This window comes from Marmota marmota, unplaced genomic scaffold (assembly GCF_001458135.2).
Source record: "Marmota marmota marmota unplaced genomic scaffold, marMar, whole genome shotgun sequence".
NCBI classification, from domain to species: domain Eukaryota; kingdom Metazoa; phylum Chordata; class Mammalia; order Rodentia; family Sciuridae; genus Marmota; species Marmota marmota.
The window spans coordinates 385,461-404,544 of NW_025999990.1; the positions used below are offsets into that span (position 1 = coordinate 385,461).

The following is a 19,084-nucleotide window of genomic DNA, read 5'->3' on the forward strand; positions in this document are numbered from 1 at the left end:
AAAAAAAAAAAAAAAAAAAAAAAAAAAAAAAAAAGGAGAGAAGTCGGGGAAGAGAGGGAGATAGGACAATCAAAATCTACATGGGTTGGGGTTGTAGCTCAGTGGTAGAGTGCTTGCCTCACGTGTGTGGGGCACTGGGTTCAATCCTCAGCACCACCACATAAATAAATAAAATAAAGGTATTGTGTCCATCTACAACCAAAAATATTTTTTAAAAAATCCTACTACAGGGCTGGGGATAACTCAGGTTGCTAGAGTGCTTGCCTAGCATGCACAAGGTCCTGGGTTTAATCCCCAGCACCACCAAAAACAAACAAATAATAATAAATGAAAGAGTCAAGTCTTTTTTTAAAAATATTTATTCTTAAGTTTGTGGTGGACACAATATCTTTATTTTACATTTATGTGGTGTTGAGAATCGAACCCAGTGACTCATGCATGCTAGGCGAGCACTCTACCACTGAGCCACAACCCCATCCCCAAGTCTTTTTTTTTTTTTTAGTTGTAGATTGTCACAATGTCTTTATTTTTATGTGGGGCAGAGGATCCAACCCAGGGCCTCACGTGTGTGAAGCAAACGCTCTACTATTGAGCTACAACCCCAGCCCAGAAGGAGTCAAGTCTTAAAAAAAAAATCCTACTACAAATAATCACAACTGTTGACACTTACACATTTTTCTACTATTTTGGTTGATAAACAAATGCATATGACTTGGGGTTGTGGCTCAGAGGTAGAATACTTGCCGGGCCTGTGTGAGACCTCGGGTTCCATCCTTAACATGGTAACAAAACCAAAAACTACATGTATAAATGAACCTAAGTATTCCAAATAAGAAGTGGGACTATCAAGAATGTTGAAAATGTCCACATTAAACAGAAATTGGACCAAATGTCTTCTCTCCCAAAGCTAAGATTTTTGGACACCTTTAGAATATGTCTGTCACAGGCTGGGATTGTGGCTCAGAGGTAGAGTGCTCGCCTACCATGCATGAGGCACTGGGTTTGATCCTCAGCATCACATAAAAATAAAATCAAGATATTGTTATAACTAAAAATAAATATTTTAAAAAAAAGAATATGTCTGTCACTTTAATAATCACATATAAAACAGATTCCATAATATAGGGTTAATTCAAGCCAAAAAATTGCAGCATTAGAATGGTTTAAAAAACACTGAAATATATTTCACTTGAAATCTGCCAAAACAGATTTTTTATTAGATCATGGTGAGATTCTTCTCAAGTTGTAGAACAGTTTCCTTGAGGGCAGAATCCTCTGCCCAGTTAGCTTTACTTCCTAAAATGAGGTTCTATAATAAGAAAAAAAAATTTTTTTTAAAGTTATAGGTACTTTTAAACATTTAATAAAATTTAAAAAAAATCTTTTCACTATCTTATCTATTGAACATTATTTGGTATATAGCTCTGTGATCATGAGGAAAAATGGTAGTACATTCTTGTGTCTTTATTCCTATCTTCAGTAGGGCTGCCTTGATTCCTATAATGCTAGACAAAAATTACAATGCATAAGCTTTTACTTGTTAAGGATACTTGTAATGCTATCCTAGACTGGAGGAAAAAGACCTCGGATGTGGTTCAGAGTTCATTTTGTACCAGTATGGTGAAAGGCAATAACTTACCCATAAGTAATTAGCCTTATTTTCAAAAGAGATAAAAGACCTAGTTCTCAGCCCTTGAAATGTTTCAAGACTCTCTAAAAAGTTAACAATATTTTTGTGGTAGATAAGAGGCATGATTAGGATCATATTCAATAAAAATTCTGGTTGTTTTTCTTTGAAAAACTATGGCTCAATGATCCAGAGTTATTGACCATCCTCAGCCCTAGTACTGAATTATTTATTAGGATCAAAAACTAAATAAAATAAGCCAACACTATAAAAATATTATTTACACCTTCTCTCCTAATTTATATAAATGTTACCTGGAACACATGTTGAATAACTGTAGTAATTTGTATCTCTTTCTGTAGGTTTTTTTGCATGGCCTTTATCTTGTCTGAATTTTCCACATTGTCCAGATCTTCTTTCTGCTTGTTCTTTTCTGTCTGTATTTCTAAAAGCTTACTTTCTGAAGCTTGTTTTAATTCTATTAGGTAAAAACAAAACAACATACTATATATGATGACGATTCTATAAACAAAGATCTCAGAAATTATGAAGTAGAATATTTCCTTGTTATTCTACACAAAAGAAAAATTTTAATAAACAGCATTTTAGGCTACAGTTCTATTTTGATCTGAAAATGACTTCACTGGTACAAAATAACAGTATTTTAAATTAGTTTTTTTTGGCAGTACTGGGGATTGAGCTCAGGTCCTCTTGCATGCTAGGAAAGTAATCTCTACAACTGAGCTACGTCCACTATCCCCTACCCTTTTTTGGGTGGGGGATTGAGCCCAGGGTGCTTAACTACTAAGTCACATTCCCAGCTCTTTTTATTTTAAGACAGGGTCTTGCTAAATTGCTGAGGCTGGCCTTGAACTTGTGATCCTCCTGCCTCACCCTCGCAAATTACGAGGATTATAGGTGTGTGCCACCTTGTCTGGTACCTGTACATTTTTTACTTTTATTTTGAGACAGGGGTTGAATAAATTACCCAGGGCGACCTGGAATTTGTGATCCTCCTGCTTCAGCCTCTAAAGTAGTTGGGATTACTGGCATGGTCTATCACGCCCAGCAATATTTTAATTTTGTTGAACAATGTCCTCAGTGAAATGTTCAAAATATTTATGTACAACAATAACAGCTGTCATTTGAAGTGGCATGATGTAAAAGAGAACTTACTCTAGGTTGTCAACATAGGCAGGCGATACCTATAAATAAAAGCAAATACTTTTTCCCCTTTAATTACATAAATGACACATAAGCTAAATTTTAAATAAAAAATAAGATCCCCTTCTCTAGGGACAAATATCACAGACAATATTTTTGTATATCCCCCAAAAGTTCTGAGAATTAAACTACCAATTTGAAAGTATAAATGGGTATATCTCAAAGGGCTTAATCTTTGACATTAATGAAATAAAAGCAGGTTAGAATGCAATGAAAAAGAAAATGAAACATCAACAGGGTGATCAGAATAGATGACCAAGATACCCGACTAGGAGGCAAATCTATATAATGTTTAAAAATAAGACATCAGTCCTATATGATGGTAAATGAAAAAAAGTTTACAGTAGAAAAAAGAATGATGCCAATTAAAAAAAAAAAATATGCATTGGGGCCAGGGTTGTGGCTCAGTGGTAGAGCACTTACCTAGCATGTGTGAGACACTGGGTTCAATCCCCAGCACCACATAAAAATAAACAAATAAAATAAAGGTATTTTTTCCATCTATAACTAAAAAAAAATATTTAAAAAAAGAAATATGCATTAAAGATTATTTTTAAAGAGAGAGAGAGAGAATTTTTAACATTTATTTTTCAATTTTCGGCAGACACAACATTTTTGTTTGTATGTGGTGCTGAGTATCGAACCCGGGCCGCACGCATGCCAGGCAAGCGCACTACTGCTTGAGCCACATCCCCAGGCGTGCATTAAAGATTATCTCTTGATGATTGAGGGAAAAAAAAATTAACCTTTTCTATATATATTTACCTTTTTCTAAATTTTCTATAGAGAATGTATATTACTTTTGAAATAAACATTTTAATAGTTTCAATGCAAAAAGCTACCTCATGTCATCATAAATTAAGTGAAAGGCTATAGAACCATATGTATCAACTGTTTATTTAGAAATTATCTATATTTTGGGGGCTGGGGTTATGGCTCAGCAGTAGAGCATTTGCCTTGCATGTGTTAGGTACTGGGTTCATTTCTCAGCACCACATATAAATAAATGAATAAAATAAAGGTCCATCAACAACTAAAAAAAAATAATAATATATATATTTTTATCCCTCAGTACTGGGGATTGAATCTGGGGTACTCTACCACTGAGCTATATTCCCCTATCCCTAATCCTTTTTATTTTTTCTTTTGAGACAGAGTCTCAATAAAGTTGCCCAGGCTGGCCTTGAATTTGTGATCCTCCTGCCACAGCCTCCTGAGTAGCTGGGATTATAGGCAAGTTCCACTGGGCTTAGCATATATAACTATTTTCTATGGGCCTGAAAGAAGATCTCTAATGACATGTATCAGACTGAGACCACATGGGAAGGAAGCATGACTTTTGCATTATAATTTTCTGTATCATTTGATTTCCCCCCACTGAGAATGTATTAATTTTTATGATTTAAAGTTCTAAACCACAAGAATAAATAAGCAAATATATTTCATATTTTTAAAATTTCCACATTCAAAATTTTAAAAATTAAAAAATTTCTCAGTAGCTGAGAGATCTGGCCTTATCAATTTCCAAAACAGGTAAAAATGTGTTCTATCAAAACAACAAAAAGTATTCTACATACGTAATCTCTTCTTTCTAACATCAAGCAGTTTTTCCTCTAATTCCCAAGATTCCTGTTATTAAAATAAAAAGATTAAAGCATATTATTTAAGAATAAATCTAGAATACTTAAATAATTGAATTTCATCTATCCAGGTTTTCTAAAGTTTCCATTTTCAATTCTTCTACTTCATACAACAAAAGGGAGAAGATAGTAGTTTATATGTTGATCATTTGTTGGCAATAAGAGTTATGAAAAAGGGGCTGGCGTTGTGGCTCAGCGGTAGAGCACTTGCCTAGCATGTGCAAGGCCCTAGGTTGGATCCTCAGCACCATATAAAAATAAATAAATAAAGTGTCCAACCACAACTAAAAAAAAATGTTAAAAAAAAAAAAAAAAGTTTTTTTTAAAACTAATTAAACCCAATGGTGCTTAACCACTGAGCCACATCCCCAGCCCTTTTTTATATTTTATTTAGAAACAGGGTCTTGCTAAGTTGCTTAGGGCCTTGCTAAGTTGCTGAGGATGGCTTTGAACTTGTGATTCTCCTGCTTCAGCCTCCTGAGCCACTGGGATTACAGTGTGCACTACCAAGCCCAGCTTTCTTTGGGCAATCTTTTTTTTATTATTATTATTATTTTTATTTTTTAGTTTTAGATGAACACAATATCTTTATTTTATTTATTTATTTTTATGTGGTGCTAAGGATCAAACCCAGTGCCTCACGCATGTGAGGCAAGTGCTCTACCAATGAGCTATAACCCAGCCCTCTTTGGGCAATCCTTTTTTTTTTTTTTTAAAAAAATATTTATTTTTTAGGTGTAGATGGACACAACACAATGCCTTTATTTTTTTATGTGGTGCTGAGGATGGAACACGGGTCCCGCCCATGCTAGGCAAGCACTCTCCTGCTGAGCCACAATCCCAGCCCCCAATCTTTTTTAAACATATGATACAGTTATCAGCAAAAAATTGTCTCTGAAAACATGAGAATGCATAGTAGCCCAATGTGCAAGTTTACCTGCTGTGATTTCATTATTAACTTATTCAGCTTTAATATGTGTTTCATGTTATCCATGAGCACACTGCAAAGGAATAAAAATATGATTATATTTAACTAAAAATAATAAATATATCTCATTAATGAAGGCATCAATTAGTGTATATTTACTTTTATTGAACCCCCTACTCCTTAGTAGAAAGCCATTACTTACAAATCTGGAAAAGTTTGATGTAAATTTCTTAAAATTATGGATGCGTTCCCTAGAAAAAACTGTGGTCCCAGATAAGAAAGAATATTGAATTAAAGAATGAATATTTCTAGGGCTGGGGATGTGGCTCAAGCAGTAGCGTGCTCGCCTGCCATGCATGAGGCCTGGGTTCGATCCTCAACACCTCATACAAACAAAGATGTTGTGTCTGCCGAAAACTACAAAAAATAAATATTAAAATTCTCTAAAAAAAAAATTTAAAAAAAGAATGAATATTTCTAAATATTCCATATTTAGGAAGAAAAAGACTTATACTTTGCATACTCTGTCCCCACACATACTCAGCCTCCCCACCACCAGGTGGTGCATTTGTCACAATTAATAAAACTGCACTGATACCTCATCTTTAACTAAAGTCCATAGTTGATGTGAAAGTTCATTTGGGCTTTTAAATGTGTTTTGACAAATGTGTGATGATATGTATTCACCATTAAAGTATAATGTAGAATACTGCTACAGTTTTTTGGTTTGCTGTTTTTTGTGGTACTGGTATTGAACAAGGTTCAATGGTTCCAAGGTTCCAGCATGCTTGGCAAATGCTCTACAACTGAACTACATCTCCAGCTCTTAGGGCCATAGTTTCAATGTAATTTATAAAGGTTCACTGTTTAGAAACTTTTTTTTCTTTTTTTGGTACTAGGGATTCAACCCAAAGGCACTTAACCACTGACCCACATCACCAGCCCTTTTTCTTATTTTTTATTTTAAGATGGGGTTTCACTAAATTGCTTAGGGCTTTGCTAAATTGCTGACTTTGAACTTGTGATCCCCCTGCCTCAGCCTCCAGTCTCTGGACTATAGGCATAAGCCACCTCACCCAGAGCCTATTAGAAACTTAATAACAGTGTTTGGAGATTGGGGCCTTTGGGAAGTAACTAGAATTATTTTTATCTTATTTTTTTTTGAGTACTAGGGGTTGAACTCAGGGGCACTCGACCACTGAGCCACATCCCCAGCCCGATATTGTATTTTATTTAGAGACAGGGTCTCACTGAGTTGCTCAGTGCCTCGCTATTTTTGAGTCTGGCTTTGAACGCTTGATCCTCCTGTCTCAGTCTCCAGAGCCACAGGATTACAGGCGTGTGCCACAGTGCCTGGCAATAAGTTACTTTCAATTCCTGTTTCTTCAAAAAATGTTTCTGAGTGCTTACTACTTGGGAAGAACAGTGCCATACACCAGGATGTAAAATAAAACAAAACACAGTATGTATTTTCAAAGAGGAAAGAACCCAGTGGGGGAGAAACATAAATCTACAACCATAGTATATAGCAGTAGTAAATATGAACCAGAGTTATGCAAATGACAAAGAAGGGAAATCCTTGAATCTTAAAAAATGTGCAATAAGTACCTAGATCAGGTAGTTTGGTATGGCTGGAATAAAAGGTGTGGAATAAGACTGGACAAAGCAGTGGTTCTCATGCTTCAAAATGCCACAGTCACTTGGGAGGCTTGTTAAATATGGACTCTTCAACTCCCACTTTCAAAGACAGTGACAGTAGGATTGGGCTATGACTAGCAATGTGATTACTGTGACAATTCCAATTATTCTGATAGTCAGAAAGGTGGGTAAAACACTAAGAAACTTAGAGAGCTCAAAAAGGAGAACCTTTGCATGACCTGGGAAAGGTGAACTCATTTTTACATTAGTTACAACAAGCGGAGGAAATGTCAGTGTTCACCAAAGCAAATCAAAGAAAATACATTTGGTTGGTCAAAGTCAAAAGTCTCTAGTTACAGCCTGGGATTGTGGCTCAGTGGTAGAACACTTGCCTAGCATGTGTGAGGCACTGGGTTCGATTCTCAGCACCACATATATATAAATAAAAAAATAAAGGTCCATTGACAACTTAAAAAAAAAAAAGTCTCTAGTTAAAGGTTATTTAGTGGTTTCTGAGAGAGTAAGTATTTTCTTTCACTGTTTACATTGGGCTTTTGTTTGCTTACATAAAAAAACCCAAAGCACTAGAGCCCTAGGTGCTAGAGATGTTCAAACTAATGGTGTTCCAGTTAATGTGTTTTTGTACTGGGAACTAAACTCAGGAGTGCTTGATCATTGAGCCACATCCCCAGCTCTTTTTTTTTTTTTTTAATATTTATTTTTGAGTTTTCGGTGGACACAACATCTTTGTTTGTATGTGGTGCTGAGGATCGAACCCGGGCCGCTCGCATGCCAGGCGAGCGCGCTACTGCTTGAGCCACATCCCCAGCTCTTTTAATTTTTTATTTTGAGACTAAGTTCTCGGGACCTCAATTATATGGAAAAAAAAAAAAAAGTTCTCGGGACCTCATTAAATTGCTGAGGCTGGTCTCAAACTTGTGATTTTCCTGCCTTAGCCTCCTAAGTCACTGGGATTAAAGGTGTGCATCACCACACCCAGCTCCAGTTAATTTTTTGAAATAGTTATAAATTTTAAAACATGTTAAAGGCACTGTCTTGGCCTGTTTGATCTTTCTGTGGTCTTTGAGTATCATATGATGAATCTGTTCTGTACCCCAACCAACTATCTTGAGAATGTTTTAAGCTCTCTTTTATGGAGGAACAATAGTCCAGAAAACCTAAATTCAGATTTTAGGATTTTTAATCTGAGAGTTATCTAGAATATTGGAGGAATGAAAATTAGTCTAAACTAAGACACTCAGTAAAATGTTCAGATACATCTTGGAACTTCTTCAGTGCTAATGGAAGGTGTAAATATCTTGAGATATTTACAGAATTTGAGGGGTAAGATCACAGGTAAGGTCTGAAGCCAAATTCTTGGGAACAGGTTATAGAAGACTTTGACAGCCAGAGTTTTTATTTTAACTTCCTTGACAAACTCTTTAATCTGAATAAGCTCACTTCTACCAATGAAAAATGAGAAATATATTTCTTATTTCATTGAGTTGTTGTTAGATTAAGTAAGATAGTATTGTTCCTGGATAATAGTTAACACTAAATAAATGTTAACTGTCAAAACCTTCAAATTTTTCAGGTCTTCTGTATGCAACTTGCTTCTTACAGCCACAATCCATTTGGAAAAAGATGTCAACAGGACTATAAAATTTGTAATCCTAGGAAGAGCCTATAAAAATTCCATCTTTTAATCTTTTTTAAATTTCCTAGTTAAAAGTGGCTAACACTGACAGTCAATTTTTTTAAAATTCACAAAACTAAAAGCAGTATGTAAAACTACCTAATTATTCCCTTCCTTTCCAAACCCATAGTCAGGGGAAGAAAATCATACCTATTCATGGTGTCATTTTTTTCCAGGTTTTTTTTAAGTGCAGTTGACAGTTGCATCCTGAGAAGGAAAAAGCCTGTATTATCAAACATGGATAACATTTATGATACATTAAAAACACATGTTAAAGATGGATTTTTAACACAAGTTAAAGATGGATTTTTCTTAAGATATATGTAAAATGTAAGTAGATTTTTAAACAGCATTCCAAAAGAAATACTTTGAGGAATAAAATAGAAACATGAAATAATGCCAAGATGAACAGGGCTGTAGCACATAGTTGTGCATTGTGAGGCTGAGGCCAAGTGAGTCTGAATCCATCTTGAGCTGGATGAGTTCTCTACACCATCCACTTTGGTGGGATCAGCGTGGGTCTGAAATGGGGACACTTAGAAAAATACAAAACCATGTTTGACCATAAACTTTAAAACATGCTGCTGTAAATTACTTTTAAACTCAAGTAGCTAATAATAAAAAGGCAATCAACTCAGCAATAGCAGCTTAAAAAAAAATCTATGTAATCCTTTCAAACACCAAATGAGATTTAATCTCATATTTCCATTTTCTTAAATGAAGTTTCCTCATTAACTGTATCCTACATAACTTCTTCAAAGGAAGATACTAAGGAACAATGTAACTTTTCTCTCAGGGTTCAAAGTTTGTAATAATCATCATTTAACTAATGATTGACTAATTCATTTAATCTTGTTAAAAAATTCTTTCCACCTTGAACCCATAACCATTTTTTATTCAGTTCATAATGCCTACATTAAAAATGTAATAATTAGAGGGACTGGGCAGGATGAAAGGTTAAGCTAGGCAGACAGAAGGAGTGGGAGAGGCCAAGCAGCATGGAGCTGGGGTAGCTCCATGAGCCCTTCGTGCATTGTAGATTAGTGCTTCAAATGAACTGGTGATGAACACCATCTCCTGCCACTTGTAGGAGGTTGGCCACGTGAAGATCCAGCTGTATATGGACAGCCAAAAACTTTAGGTAGTTCTGCACTAGAGTACAGAAAACATGAGGTGCCAAAAGGATACAAAGGGAGCACCTTCCACAGGGTTATAAAAGACTTCGTAATTCAGGGTGGAGATTTTGTTAATGAAGATGGTACTGGAATCGCCAGTATTTATCTGGGGCCATTTGCAGCTGAAAATTTAAAGGTAGGCACTCAGCTCCAGGCCTTTCCATTGCAAACAGTGGCCCCAGTATAAATGGTTGTCAGTTCTTTTTTTTTTTTTTTTTTTTTAATATTTATTTTTTAGCATTTGGCAGACACAACATCTTTGTATGTGGTGCTGAGGATCGAACCCGGGCCCCACGCATGCCAGGCGAGCGCGCTACCACTTGAGCCACATCCCCAGCCCTGGTTGTCAGTTCTTTATCACCTGCTTTAAGTGTGATTGGCTGGATGGGAAGCATGTAGTGTTTAGAAAAATCATTGATGGACCTCTCATGATGAGAAAGATTGAGAATGTTTCCACAGGCCCCAACAGTAAGTCCAAGCTGCCTGTGGCAATCTCATAGTGTGGGGAGATGTAGACCAGACTGACTGAATCGGCGTTAAGTATCAAAACCCAGGACTTGCTCATGCTAGGTAAGTGTTCTGCTACAGAGTTATATCCCCAGCTCTGAAGGTGCTATTTGAATGACTGAGGTATAGAAGACACTATCCCCCATTCTGGAATTATCTGAAGACATACATTCCTGTAGGGAAAGATTATGCAAGATATGTTGGTGCCAGTTAAGCTTGAACTCCATTCATTTCATAAGGAACTAAAGGTCGGACTGATGTCAAAGAGCTGGACTGGTTTTACCCTCATTCTGGAGAAGTGTAGAGGAGAGCTGGAAGCATTATTTATCATGGAATGTTGCCTTTCTGTTGCCTTGGGCTGCTTATCTCCCCATTCTCAGCTGACCTTGCGTTTTCTGCCATTTCAGATTGTCCCTTGCTCTGAGTAATATTCTTGAGTCAGAGAAGCTGGACTGGCCTTTGTGTTTGCTCTCCTGCCCGATGTGATGTGACCCCATTTGATCAAGAGACCCTGGAAGTTTCAGATTCAGAATCACGATTGTCTGTGTTTAAAATTTCAACTGTAAATAAAGGTTTTTGTGGGGGGGGGGGGGTTAAAAAAAAAAAAAAAACAGACACAATTACCTGGCTAATGCAAGATTTTTCATTTCAAGAGCATTTTTTACCTCTTCAATTTCATTTTCTAGGTCTTCAACTTTACTATTAAAGGAACACGAACAAAATTATTTCAGCAACATTAGAAAAAGTCAATTGAAATAAGTATGTAAATTAAGACTTTGAAAAAAGCAAAGCACCTCTATTGGAATAGAAATATTCTTCAAGCTCAACTTATCTATACATATTTACAGATTTGTGGTAAACTGATACTTTCTGAGTTACTTGCATAGTATCTTATAAAAGGGAATGCCAGTGTACACTCATCTACATATAAGTTTTCATTCCACATTAACAATTTCCTGATAAATGCATGACATGTTATTTGGAAAAAATAAATAAAAGAAAAAAGAAAGACAATTCTATAACATGGATAACATGATTAATTCTTAGTAAAAACCACAAATAAAATTTTAAAATATGACATACGCTTCAATTTGGTTTTCTTGAATGATTTGTTCTGGAGTTTTTTCTTCATCTACAAATAAATAATTTTTTGAAGTCAGTAATAGTTTAGAACAGTGCTGTTCAAAAGGAATGTAATATAAACTATGACTGCAAAAGGGTAATTTTATTTATTTTTTTTGGTCTTGGGGATCAAATGTTAAGCACATGTTCAACCACTGAACTATACTCCCACTCCCCAAAGAAGTAATTTTAAAAATCAGCTACCATTCAGCAACTTAGTGAAACCTTATCTCAAAACAAACAAACAGAAAAAGGTCTAAGGATGTAACTCAGTGGTAAAATGTTCTGGGTTCAATTCCCAGTAATCCTCCACCTCCACCCCCCACCTCCCGCCAAAAAAATCAAGTTTCATATTACAAAAATAATGAGAAACAAGTGATATTATTTTTCCCCCCCTTTTTTTTGGTACTGGAGATTGAACCCAGGGCACTTAACCACTGAGCCACATTCCCAAGTGATAATTTTTTTTTTTTTAAAGAGAGAGCGAGAGAGTGAGAGCAAGAGAATTTTTTTTTTAAATATTTATTTTATTTCTTAGTTTTAGGTGGACACAATATCTTTATTTTACATTTATGTGGTTCTGAGGATCGAACCCAGTGCCTCATGCATGCTAGGTGAGCACTCCACCACTGAGCCACAACCCCAGCCCCGAGAGAATTTTTTTAATATTTATTTTTTAGTTATCGGCGGACACAACATCTTTGTTTGTTATGTGGTGCTGAGGATCAAACCAGGGCCGCACGCATACCAGGTGAATGCGCTACCGCTTAAGCCACATCCCCAGCCCCCCAAGTGATAATTTTAATGTAGTTATTTAGCTTGATAAAACCAAAATTTTATTTTAGCATGCAATTACTTTAAAATTACTAATGAAACATTTGACATTCTTTTTTTACATTTATAGCCCATTTCAATGAGGACTAGCCACATTTCAAGAGCTGCACAGAGTTAGTGGTTAACATACTGGACAGACCAGTTTTAGAATGATAAAAATAAAAAGGAGTAAAAAATGAATAAGGTATTTAATGTAAAAAAATCAAGTGTGGGAGACTGGGGGTATAGCTTAATGCTGGAGTGCTCAGCTAGCATATGCAAAGCCCCGAGTTAGTTTGATCCCCAGCACTGGAAAAAAAATCAAATGTAGGTCTACATATTAGCAATAACTAGATATTCAAATTAAAAAATTATCATGAACAATGGCATTCAACACCATGAAACATAAGGATAAGTTTACAAAACTATGACCTCTGCACTAAACACTACTAACTACCCAAATGGATAGACACACAATGTTTATACATTAAGAGAAACCATAGTGCTAATATAACAGTTTTTCTCACACTGATGTTTAGATCCCATTCAAATGCTATTCAAAATTCTTTTTTTTGGGGTAGAAATTAATAAACTAATATTAAAATGTATGTAGAAAACCAAAGGATCTAGAATAGCAAAACAATTTTGAAAAAGGACCACCAAGTTGGAGGACATATTGTAACTGATATCAAGACTTACTATGAAGCTACATCAATCAAGACAGTGTGGTACTTGTATAAAGACTTTCCATGATGATGGAAAAGTTTTGTGTCTATGATGTCCAACAGAGTAGCCACTAGCCCCATGTGGCTATTGAGCATTTGATATGTGACTAGTACAACTAAAGAATTTACTTGTAAATTCAAATTTTAATTAACTTAAAAACCCACATGTGCACTGACAGGAGGACTGCTAGTTCAAAGCCAGCTTCAGTGATTTAGTGAGGCCCTAAGCAACTTTGTGAGACCCTGTCTCTTATAAACACAATACAAAATAGGGCTGGGAATGTGGCTCAGTGGTTGAGTGCCCCAGAGTTCAATCCCCAGTACCAAAAAACAAACAAACAAACAAACAAAAAAACATTCACATGGTGCTAGTGACTACTCTGCTGGACAACACAATTCTAGAAGAAAAATCAAACTGATCAATCGTTACTGGGGTTTAGAGGGGGGACTGACCATGAAGTGGCACAGAGAGTCTTTTGGTACAAGAGAAATGTTTTATATCGCAATTGTAGCAGTTACACAGATGCATGTGTTTGTCAAAATCCATCAACTTATACTCTTAAAATAAATGCCTTTATTGTAAAAATAAAAATAAACCCTTTAATCAATTAAGTCAGTAATATTTTTTACTTTTAATTTTTAATTTTGTGTGTGTGCTGGGGATCAGTCTTATGGTCTTGAAAATGGTAAGCATGTGCTCTATCAATAATATACTTCCATGTAGCATCTTTTTAAAATATGATACAAGAATCATTTCATATAATATCTTTGTTTTTCTTTTTGATACTGGGTGTTGCTATGTTGCTCAGGCTGGGCTCAATTTGTAGTCCTCCAACCTTACCCTCCCAAATAGCTAGGATTAAATATCTTCTTTCTCTCTTTTTTCCTAAATTTTTTCCCTCTCATTTATTTATTTATTTAAAAATATTTTTTAGTTGTTAATGGACCTTTATTTCATTTATTTTTATGTGGTGCTGAGAATCGAACCCAGTGCCTCACACAGGCTAGGTAAGCACTCTTCCACTGAGCTACAACCCCGGCCCCTATTTATTTATTTTTTTAAGATTTTTTTTTTTTTGTAGTTGTAGATGGACACAATACCTTTATTTAATTTATTTATCTTTATGTGGTGCTGAGGATTTAACCCAGGGCCTCAAATGTGCTAGGCAAGTGCTCTGTCACTGAGCTACAGCCCCAGCACCTTTCCCATTTATTTTTACTAATTTATCATAATTACCATAATGGTGGGACTCATTATATATTTGTACATGCATACAATATAACAATATGATTTGGCCAATATCATTCTCCAGTACTTCCCCTTTCCCTTCTCTCCTCCCTTCCCCTGGTCTCTTTCCTTTACTATACTGATCTCCCTTGATTTTCATGAGATCTCCACCCCCCCACCCATTTTTTCCTCCCCAGCTTCCACATATGAGAGAAAATATATGACCCTTGACTTTCTGAGTTTGGCTTTAAGTATCCACTTTCAAAGATTACAATGAAACATCCTGTGTGGCCTGCTTTAAATCTGTCCTCTCCTTTAATTGTAGTAATTTTATAGTATGGACTATTAAACCACCCAAATTTTCTGATGTTTTAATGAAATTATCTCACAGGGAAAACAAGGACTATAAGAAAAGGGGGATTCATCATTTGGATTACCTCTAAAACCATCTTCTCAGAGAAGACATACCTAGCACCCTGTCTAATGTAGTCTCTCTCTCTCTTATTCCATTATTCCTTCCTTATAAGTACCATACTTTACCTTGCATGTCTCTTTGTTTACTTGTTTTGCTACACTAGAATATACATAAATAAATTTTTATAAAGTTGATTTTCTTTTCCCTAGAGTAATATTCATCATCAAACTCCCAAAACTTTATTTGAAAATGAAATTACTCACATGCATCAACCATTGACTTATATTCTAAGAGTTGTTGTTTTGTCTGTGCTCTCAGCCTGAAAACAAAGAAAACAGAAAGTCATCTATTATGGATTGAGGTTTTACTCATGGTCATACAATAAACAAATTTATCTTCACTAAAAGCTGATATAACAAAATGAGCATAAATAAAGAAACTCAGCATTAAAGTCTTTCAGTTTGTCCTCATATTATTTAAAATAGGCACAAGGAACTTTAAGGCCTCAGAGTAAGACACAAAATTAAATATAGGGGGAAAACAGCATCTGTGAGAAAAAGTTTAAAATTTACTTTTAAAATTTATTCTTAATAAGCTAGACAGAAATGGGGCTTAATGAAAACTGCTGCGTACACACACACACACACACACACACATGCACGCACACAAATGTAGACCATAGCGATGAAACCTAAGAACACTGTAATCAGTTTACACATAAACATTATAACATTCTCAAAAAATAGAGAAAAACACAAAAATACTATTCCATGAACAATTAAATAATTCATAGAGAAAAGTTTCTTAGTTCTATTATTTTCCTTAATCCAAAAATCAAACATAAAATAAATGGAAAAGCTATGGGCAAAATGATAGTTATTAAGTTGTATTTACAAAACACATTTGCATGATAGTTGCATAATTCTGAAACTGTATTGAGACTTTGGAGACCTATTTAATTAGCTAAGAGACATTTGACAAATTCCTAAAACTCTATGGCAAATTACTAATGTTTCAAAATTCCAAATAAAAAGAACAATTTCTTAAAGGTAAGTAGACTAGCATTCTATAAGATACACTGAAAGAATAATTCCTTTCTTAGCTGAAATGAAAAAAAAATCTTACATTTGTAATATTATTTTAATTGTGGGCAGGAGAAAATTTTTACAGTACTGGAGATTGAACCTAGGAGCACTATGCCAATGAGTTACATTCCCAGTCCTTCAACAAAATACAGCATCTCCCTAAATTGCCTCAAATTTTTGATCCTCTTGCCTCAGTCTCCCTCCAGAGTAGATGGGATTATAAGGATGTTCCACTAAGTCAGGATGTGGCTCAATGGTAGAGTGCTTGACTGGCACGCAGGAGGCCCTGGATTCTATTCCCAGCACAGCTTAAAAATAAAAGAAAAACAATAATAACAAACAAAATCAAGGGTGCTCCACTATACCCAGTTTTGGAGGGAATGTTAAAAAGGAGGGTGTAAAATTTATTGAGTAGTCAAGACCTTTTGAAGCAATGTAAAGCTAAAATATAACAATTCTTAAGGCAAAATACCCTTGTTATGATTTAGAATAAAGGTCTACAGGGCTGGGAATATAGCTCCAGTGGTAGAGCACTGGCTTGGCACATGGGCAAGGCCTTAGGTTCAATCCCCAGCACTACCAGGAAAAAAAAAAAAAGGACCACTCAGCAAATAGTTTACACTTTGGGAGTCCTATGGTCTGTCTTAAGGGCTCAGCTTCACCCTTGTAATGGGAAAGTCGTGTTCCAATAAAACTTTACTTATGAGTGCTGAAATCTAAATTTCATATAATTTCCATGTGTTATGAAATATTCTTGTGATTTCCTGCCAACCATTTTATATATATATATATATATATATATACACACACACACACACACATATATTTAGTTGTCAATGGACCTTTAATTTTTTATTTATATGCAGTGCTGAGAATTGAACCCAGTGCTAGGCAAGCCCTCTACCACTGAGCCACAACTTCAGGGTGCCCCCCACAACCATTTAAATGGGGAAACATTCTATTTTTCTTCTTCTTTTGGTACTAGGGATTGAGACAGGGTCTTGCTAAGTTGTTTAGGGCCTCCCTAAATTGCTGAGGCTGGCCTCAAATTTGCAATCCTTTTGTCTTAGCCTTCTGAGTTGCAGGCATGCATGACAAAATATTCTTAGTTTCAGAGGACGAGGACAAACACACAAACACACACACACACACCACAAAAACAAAAAAACCTGCAGGGTGGATATGGCCCAGGGCCTTAGTCAGCCCACTTTTTTTAAAAGATTGATGTCTCTTGTCATCAAATCTTCCCTACCAACTGTTTAATGGAAAAGCACAAACCAATCCTCTTGGTACGCATAACAAATGAAGCTTTAGAACTACAAAGGGTCAAGGCCATAAAAGAAAGGGGTGGGCGAGATCTGAAACCTTGCAACTGGCTTTTTGGGGGCAACATCGCCTACAGCTGCAGCCTCTTGGCATCCAGCATGCTGGGAGTCTCCCTAGCCGACCACTGGAACTCTCAGAGAGGACATCAGACAGCAGCTGCTACTGGCTCTTGGGTGGGGCCTTAAAGTCCCAGGGAGGTGCCTCTGGATGGCTAGGGCACCTCAGGTTTCAGTGACATCCGGAAGATCCAGGACAAGGCCTGGGCCCACATTCCCAGAAGCCAAAAACAGCAGACTGGGAGGGACAATGGAAGGATCCACATGTGCACTACCAGAACTGGGGGAGACCTCTCCAGACTAGAAGCATCGTGGTCAAAATTTATCAAGTGTTTACCATCTATTAGGTACTCATCTAAAAGAAGTTAAGATGGGGCTGGGGCTGTAGCTCAGTGGTAGAGTGCTTGCCTAGCTTATGTGAGGCACTGGGTTTGATCCTCACTCAGCACCACATAAAAATAAACAAATAAAATAAAGTGTGCATCTACAACTAAAAATATTTTAAAAAGTTAAAATTTATCAAATTATGTTATGTGCATGTATGAACATGTTACAATGAATCCCAGTAGTACATATAATTATAATGCAGCAACAAAAACAATTTTTTTGAAAAGGGGTGGGACATCTTCTTTCCTGTATTCGGCCTGGGTGTGTCCCTCATCTTTTTTTTTTTTTTTTTCGAGAGAGAGAGAGAGAGAGAGAGAGAGTTTTTAATATTTATTTTTTAGTTTTTCGGTGGACACAACATCTTTATTTTATTTTTATGTGGTGCTGAGGATCGAACCCAGCGCCCCGCGCATGCCAGGCGAGTGCGCTGCCGCTTGAGCTACATCCCCAGCCCCTGTCCCTCATCTTGCCAGAAAAATTGGGAGCCCCAGGGCGTGAGCTGAGAGAAAGGGTGGGGAAAGTTGCAGCTCCGAAGGAGCTTCCTAAGGACTCTGGGCTGAACACTTCCAGAGGGTCTCAATTAAACACCCTTAGCATCTCTCCCAGGAGGGTGTCAATTTCTCTACTTTTCGCAGAAGAAAGACACTAAAGAGTTTAAGTGAATATTGCATTGAGTAACGAAGCCATTAAGTGACCGCGTCCAATTTCGAACCCTGGTCTTACAGAGGAGAAAGGAGAGGAGCCCTGAGCCCGGGCGCCCACTCGGCTCCGAGGAGGCGGCGGGAGGGAACAACCTGAGCAGCAGGGTCATTCGGTCGTCGCTGCGTGCCTCCTGGGCGCCGGCGACCTGCGGCAGCCCGCCTGCCCCTCCGGAGTCCGCCGACTCTGCGGCAGTTTGCTCTTGGAATTGCCGCTCCATTGCCGACACGAAGACACCGTTGGAGAAGTAATGCGGTTCTGAAGGGGCCGCTTTTCCCGCCACGAATTCGATACCCGGAAGGAGCCTTGAGCCCCGCCTCTTCCGCCCCAGGGCCACACCCCCTCCCGCCCTCCGGTTGCTGAGATTACTGTATACTTAGAGTTAAGATTTCCTGCTGGTCCAGTCAGTCGAGCTCGCTATGGACCAGGAGCTACAAGTTCAAAGAACTGGGCTGGTGGTGTGACTCAGTGGTAGAGCTTGTCTCTTGTGCGCGAGACCCTGGTTCTATCTCCAGCACCGCAAAAGAAAAAAAAAAAAAATCGAAGAACTTGAATTTAGCATCAACAATGTCCTAGAACAGCAGCAGTATGGAAGCGGGGAAAAGAATACCCGACCTAAATGGTCAGTCAGCTTTGACTCTGTGACATAGGAATGGGGATAACTCTTCATTGCTCCACCTCGGCACTGCTAGTCAGTAGAATTGGAAAGCTGGCCAGCGGGATGGGAAAGATAAACTTTGGAGAGTGCTTTGGATTTTTTTTTTTTTTTTTATCGTGCTCAGGAATCGAACCT

General features: G+C 37.0%; 1 protein-coding gene across 1 annotated transcript; it reads right to left on the minus strand.

Moving 5' to 3' along the window:
• Positions 1 to 543: 543 nt before the first annotated feature.
• Positions 544 to 18,611, minus strand: Cenph (centromere protein H). Its single transcript, XM_015482280.2, has 9 exons — positions 18,387 to 18,611; positions 15,002 to 15,057; positions 11,519 to 11,567; positions 11,060 to 11,134; positions 8,904 to 8,960; positions 5,429 to 5,492; positions 4,429 to 4,480; positions 1,942 to 2,105; positions 544 to 1,309 (listed from the first exon to the last, which is right to left on the minus strand). The coding sequence occupies exons 1-9, from the start codon at positions 18,509 to 18,511 to the stop codon at positions 1,217 to 1,219; spliced, it is 735 nt and encodes a 244-aa protein (XP_015337766.1). The 5' UTR covers positions 18,512 to 18,611; the 3' UTR covers positions 544 to 1,216.
• Between the last annotated feature and the right edge of the window lie 473 nt (positions 18,612 to 19,084).